This window comes from Tasmannia lanceolata, unplaced genomic scaffold (genome assembly GCF_043159265.1).
Source record: "Tasmannia lanceolata isolate RefF3 unplaced genomic scaffold, GAP_Taslan_0.1 ptg000016l, whole genome shotgun sequence".
In the NCBI taxonomy this organism is placed as follows: Eukaryota; Viridiplantae; Streptophyta; class Magnoliopsida; order Canellales; family Winteraceae; genus Tasmannia; species Tasmannia lanceolata.
The window spans coordinates 11,775,896-11,782,991 of NW_027518693.1; the positions used below are offsets into that span (position 1 = coordinate 11,775,896).

The 7,096-nt window shown below is 45.1% G+C and overlaps 1 protein-coding gene across 1 annotated transcript; it reads right to left on the bottom strand.

The window, feature by feature from the left end:
* Window positions 1-601: 601 nt before the first annotated feature.
* LOC143847893 (uncharacterized) lies at window positions 602-2,189 on the bottom strand. The gene is made up of 3 exons (XM_077356681.1): window positions 1,244-2,189; window positions 720-1,154; window positions 602-625 (listed from the first exon to the last, which is right to left on the bottom strand). The coding sequence occupies exons 1-3, from the start codon at window positions 1,682-1,684 to the stop codon at window positions 602-604; spliced, it is 900 nt and encodes a 299-aa protein (XP_077212796.1). The 5' UTR covers window positions 1,685-2,189.
* Between the last annotated feature and the right edge of the window lie 4,907 nt (window positions 2,190-7,096).

Consider the following 7,096-nt stretch of genomic DNA (forward strand, 5'->3'; position numbering starts at 1 on the left):
CACAAAACTTGGGTACTCATTGGAAACCCAGTTCTTAAACTTGGGTACTCACTGGAAACCCAGTTCACAAAACTTGGGTACTCACTGGAAACCCAGTTCTTAAACTTGGGTACGCACTGGAAACCCAGTTCACAAAACTTGGGTACTCATTGGAAACCCAGTTCTTAAACTTGGGTACTCACTGGAAACCCAGTTCACAAAACTTGGGTACTCATTGGAAACCCAGTTCTTAAACTTGGGTACGCACTGGAAACCCAGTTCACAAAACTTGGGTACTCATTGGAAACCCAGTTCTTAAACTTGGGTACGCACTGGAAACCCAGTTCTTAAACTTGGGTACGCACTGGAAACCCAGTTCACAAAACTTGGGTACTCACTGGAAACCCAGTTCACAAAACTTGGGTACTCAATGGAAACCCAGTTCACAAAACTTGGGTACTTGTTAAAAGACCAGTTCGTCACAATTCGACCATCAACGGCCTCACTCACAGGTTATCAAAATAAAAAGACAAAGTCAAGCAAATCACTCAGTTGAGAAGTATCAGAGACAGACAAATTTCATTGATCAGAATATGTGGGGCCTCGAGGGCCATTACAAAATTCACTTTAAACATGCTGGTAAAAGCTGTAGGGTCTCAAGGACCATTACAAAAAGAGGTCAAAACATAGACAAAACAAAAAAAAAAAATCTAAGCATCTGGAAGAGAGGTGATGTCAGCAGGAGTATCAGCAGGAGTATCTGGCTCCTCGTCAATAATCTTCGGCCTGGCAGGGAGAGTCATGTTCTGCATCAATAGATTTGGATTGCAGGCCTGGAGCTCCTGGAGGCAGTCGTAGTATCCAAGACTGTAAGCCTCGCTCGACAGGCTGAAAAGTTCAGCCTCCTTTGCCTCTGTGGCCTCTTTCACTGCCTTCTCCTGCCTGTCAGTAGCTCTTCCTCTTTGAGCCTCCATGGCTTTAGCAGCCTTGGCCAGTTTCCTCTTCTCTGCGGCCAGATCTTCTTTTAACAACCTCCTCTCCTCCTCTATTCGCCCGATGCTCGTTTGAAGCTCCTGCACCTCAGCGGCCAACTTTCCGTTCACCTCTTCAGATGCAGTAATGGCTTGGGAGAAGCTCTTACTCTTCTCCTTGAGGTCATTATAGTATAGCAAGATCTGAAGAAAGAACAGAAAGAAACAGGCATCAGTATGGTGAAAGGAAGAAATGGGAAGAAAGTTAGCAAATCGAAGCACTACTTCCTTACCTGGTAAGCGGAGGACAACACAGCCTCCTCTCCTGTAGCTGGCGGCTCGTAAAGGACCTGTTGCTTGTCCTTCTGCAGCAAACACTTGCTCATAAGCTCTGCCGCTACCCGGCTCTCGCCTAAGGCAGTGTCATCCTTCAGAACGGCCCAATTGGGTCGAAAGACTTGCTCACTAATCCCCGTAGGAGGGCGAGCCCCAGAACCGGCTCCGGTAGAAGCACCACCGGACTTAGAAGAGCCACCGCCCTGAGCAAAGGGGCCTATTAGCTTCACCTTAGTCTTGGGCCTCTGGGATGGGGGAGGAGTGCCCTGTGACGGGGCCGGACTCCCCAGCACAGTCGCTTTTCTCTTCTGGCGCTCCTGCTGCGCCTGTTGAGCACCTTCTTGTGCCCGCGGTTGAGCTCCCTGCCTGATTTTCTCGACGGTTGATTGTTTCTTCATCTCTGCAAGACAAATGAGCAGCCAACGGTCAGAAGCAAATATATAAAAAATAAGCAGATTGCATAGACAAGTCTAGCTACATACGTTCTGGAGTCGAGGCACTCACGCCCAGCCCGACCAGAATCGCCTCTTCAGAAAACTCCTTACAACGGATGAGGCCCGATTGCTCGATCTCCTTCCGCATCAAGGCGAATGTTATCCTGTCCTCACCTTCGAGGAGCGGCTTTCGACTCAGTTTTGAGGTATCTGGAGTGTCCCACACTAGAGGGACGGACCAGGGCTCACTGGCCTCCTGATCCACAACATAGAAGAATCTATTCTTCCACGAGTGAATCGACGAAGGAATGCCAGTGATTATCTTCCGTTCAGGGCGCTGGCTAATGTAGATCCAGCCCCCTTCTTTATGCTTCTTCAGGTGTGCACAAGCACGGAACAGTGACAAAGTCACACTCCTCTCTAACCGACCGTGGACGAGGTATAAAAACCCAACTAATAATCTCCATGAGTTCGGAGCTACCTGGGCCGGGGCTAGTCCGTAGTATCGTAGCACCGCTGAGAAAAAGGGGTGCAACGGAAATCGGAGTCCTGCCCTCAGTGACTCCTCATAAATACAGAGATCCTGGCTCTCGTTGCAGGCTCTGTCTCCCTCTATAGCTGCCCTCAGTTCAAATCTCGGGGGCACACAGTATTTATCCCTGATATCTCCCAGCATAGACCTGGTGAGGTAGTTCTCCTCGACTAGAGCTCGCAAGTTGTATTTTGGATCGGCATCCATCCGCGCTCTAGCGATCACCTCCACCGCCCGGCCAGGAAGGAATGTTGTGGACGCTTCATTAACGTCGCTCTCAACACTCCCTCCTGCTTGCGGGAGACTGCCAGTCAAGGGTGGAGTGGCATTCAGATCTAAGAACACTTCATCCCTATCCCCTCCGTCATCACTATCTACAAGGTCTATCTTATCAGACGGACTAGCCACTACAGGCTCCTGAGGCATCCTAAACTCCGAAATACTGCTAGTGGAGGACCCCGTACCGGACTCGGAATTGGAAGTACTACCAGACATAGTAAAAGGAAGGGCTGAGAGGAATACCGGTGAGTGGAGCTCTTAAAAGATCTTGGAACGCGACTGCGAGCTACGAACTGCGAGCTACGAACTGCGAACTGCGATCTGCAATCTGTGGACTGCGAGCTGCGAACTGAGAAGTGGAAACTCCCAGAGCAAGAAGAGGAAAAAGATGAAAGGTAAAAAGTAAAAAGTGAAGGGGGGTAAACCTCCTTATATAGTTTTTCAGAGGCGGTGGGGCAATAAATGCGACGCACGCATCTCGAGGCCATCCGTATTGCGCCACGTGTCCCCTATTTATGACGGACACATTCTCCCACCATCAATACGATCAAGCACGCGCGTAAACATTCACGTCCCAAAGATGGATCTCCGCACTCCGCACTCCGCACTCGGCATTCAGTCCGGAAAAAACCGTACTGGATATAACGCGTTCTCACAAGACGACAAAAATCAGTCCGGTCCGCACCGAACTGGCCGCTAGAAGACAAAATTCAGTCCGGAAAAAACCGTACTGGATATAACGCGTTCTCACAAGACGACAAAAATCAGTCCGGTCCGCACCGAACTGGCCGCTAGAAGACAAAATTCAGTCCGGAAAAAACCGTACTGGATATAACGCGTTCTCACAAGACGACAAAAATCAGTCCGGTCCGCACCGAACTGGCCGCTAGAAGACAAAATTCAGTCCGGAAAAACCGTACTGGATATAACGCGTTCTATGAAGCATCAGAACCCAGTCCGGTTGAAGCCGTACTCCGGACTGCGAACTCCAAACTCCGGACTCCGAACTGCGAACTCCGGACTGAATATAATGTACTCCGTAAAGCGCCAGGAGCCAGTCCGGTTGAAGCGGTAATCCGGACTGCGGACGCCGTACTGCAAACTCCGGACTGGATATAATGTATTCTGTAAATGCGCCAGGAGCCAGTCCGGTTGAAGCCGTACTCCGGACTGCGAACTCCGAACTCCGGACTGGATATAATGACTCTGTAATGCGCCAGGAGCCAGTCCGGTTGAAGCCGTACTCCGGACTGCGAACTCCGAACTCCGTACTCCGGACTGCACCGGTTGAAGCCGTACTCCGGACTGCGAACTCCGGACTCGGTGCTAAATTCTTCGATTCACCCCCGAACAACGTCTCCCCATCCAGAAAAACGAGTGATCACACTTTCCCAAGTCCTTCAATGACTTGGAAAACTGGGGGGCAACTGATGGGGTGTGAAAACACCAGCCTTTCACAGGCTGCCACCTGTCCCAGGGTAGGTGAGACCCAGCCTCTCACAGGCTGCCACCTGTCCCAGAGTAGGTGAGACCCAGCCTCTCACAGGCTGCCACCTGTCCTAGAGTAGGTGAGACTCAGCCTCTCACAGGCTGCCACCTGTTCAGAGTAGGTGAGATCCAGCCTCTCACAGGCCGCCACCTGTCCTGGACACCTGTCCAGGACACCTCAACAGATTTTCCTTATAAATAGGGGACTAAAGCTCAGACTAATGGGTAATGCGAAAATCCCTTCTATCCCTAAACTCTTAAGACATCTCCCCTTCACTCCTGCTCATACTGACTTGAGTGTCGAAGGGCCTGTCCGGAGTAAAACCCGGTCTGGTCTTCTGACCTCGCTTGCCTTGTGCAGGACTAAGCACTCACCACAGGACTCATACTCAACCTCCCTCGTCACTCGCTCTCAGCTCTTACGCCACTGCTGTACCTGTTACCGATTTTAGGTCTAACAAGGACAATAGTGAAATAAGGAACCATTGCTATATAAAGAGAGAAGAGATTCTACTATGATAATCAAACAACAATCTTATTTGCATATGATCACATTAAGGCCAATTTTGAAGCATTACTTTGATACAAAACTATTAGAACTGTTTTTATGAATGTAAGATCATATATGTGTTAGAATATGTGGGATCCAACGGTTGGACTGGGTTAAGATCTTACCGTTGGATCATCTTGGAGGTAGATTGGGTATGTTGGCTAAATGAGGAGACTAGATAAATTAGGCAAGTGGATATGAAGAGGCAAGCGAGAAATATTAGGAAAGTAGATTTAATTAGGTAGATTTGATTAGGATTCTTTCTTCCATAGTTATCTTGATTTTCCTTCTATCCTTATCATGTAAGTGCTCTTTATAAGCACTAACCTACTCTTTGTAATTAATTCAAGAATAATAGAAATTCTCTAAAATTCTTCATGGTATCAGAGCCGGTCGATCCTACCTGGGTGCGACCTTGACGATAACCCTACAATCTTTGCTTTCCGGCGGACGGCCGATCTAGCCGTCCGCCCGGCCACCATCTTTCCCAAATTTGTTTTACTGTCTTTTTTATTTTTCTCTTAGTTTTATTTGTCTTAACCATCCAACAACACCATTGTGTTGTTTCAGTGTGTTTGCAAAAGTGCCATTACAAGATCACAAGGGTAGAGAATGAGTTCGTCCATGTTCTTCTGACGTTCTTTTTTTTCCCCGCTTTATATTCGGAGAACCATGGTGCCCTCACCTCAAAATTGATAATGGCAGCAATATTTCCTTCTAATTTTTAGACTTTCCTCATTAGCAAAACTTTTGTACCAGCTTTGATAAAGGCAGCCCCTCCATTCCATATTTCATATCTCCAATCCCCATCTAAAATTTTATAGTTGGCCCATCATTGCGCCTTCCTCATGTCATTGCCGTTATTGTTCTAAACCATCTAATTGCCGCTTCTCACCAATTCTTTTTCTCTTTCTCTTCTTCACTTTCTTTTCTTTTCTTTTTTTTATATATTTCGGTTAAGGTACTTCATTTGAGGTGCGTGCCCGGAATATTCTCTCTTTTCAGTTGAGGTGCTTCATTTGTTTTGAAGTGCGTGCTTGAGAGAGTTGTTTCCAAATTCCGTGAGGATTGAAACTTGCCGACCCATGTGTCTGGCCCATTGAGGCTCATTCTCGCCCATCGAGGTATCCTTTTTGCCCATCGAGACTTAGTCCATTGTGACCCATTTCCAGAAGGTTCGGTATTCAAAACCGGCCTAACGAATCGCCCATTCCGGCTTGAGTCAAATCCAGTTCATTGAAGCTCTTCGCGGCTCATCTTTCATGCGACACTTTTTCAACAACACGCGACAATCATCTTCAGCAATATCGGCAACATACATCAAAATATACTTCAATCGTTGCAGTGTGCATCAAAATTTACAAACTTTATATTTCTTTTTGGGGATATCTATTGTAATCAAACGTAGCCTAATCAAATCAAATCTTGGTGACAAAATGTCAAGTGGCATCTTCTTCGGTAACCATCATCAATGATCATTGGCAACAACATCAGTCTTCATTAAAGGATCTTCGTCATCGACTCTTGGAAGTGTGCATCAAATCGATTGATTTTGATTACATTTGTAATTTGGGGAATTCAATTGTAATGGGGATTTTTTTTTGTCAAACGTATATCGATTTTCAATCTATATGCATTTGAGGGGGCATGTTAGAGTATGTGGGATCCAACGGTTGGACTGTGTTAAGATCTAACCGTTGGATCATCTTGGAGGTAGATTTGGTATGTTGGCTAAATGAGGAGACTAGATAAATTAGGCAAGTGGATATGAAGAGGCAAGCGAGAAATATTATGAAAGTATATTTAATTAGGTAGATTTGATTAGGATTCTTTCTTCCATAGTTATCTTCATTTCCCTTCTATCCTTATCATGTAAGTGCTCTTTATAAGCACTAACCTACTCTTTGTAATTAATTCAAGAATAATAGAAATTCTCTAAAATTCTTCAATATGTAATGATAATTATATGCATATGATCACATTAAGGCCAATTTTGAAGCATTACTTTGATAGGAAACTATTGGAACTATTTTTTTATTAATGTTAGATCATATATGTAATGATAATTACATGCATATAATTTTGAGGTTATATCAAAATAGTTCCATTTCTCAATATATTAAAAAAAAAGAAGAATTGGTTGCCTATCGAAGGGAAAAGACAATGAAATTTATTAAGAAAAATTACAAACAAAATCAGTTCTTTGTAAAACATATTCATGAATCGTATTTGCAAAGTAGTGAATGTGTGTATGGATTAACATATATTTGTGCTAATAAATGCCATGGTTTATATACAATTTGGATCTAATAAAAACCCTACAAGATATATTTAAATGATGAAAGAATAGAAACGTATTACCTGGAGCAAGATATCCAATAGAACCCTTTATCTCCAATGAGCTATTTTGATTTCCGGATAAATTATCGGATGTTTCATTAAGGAACACTGCTAACCCAAAATCAGCCGCAAGGGCATTCATGTCACCATCAAGAAGAACATTGTTTGGCTTAAGATCACGATGAAC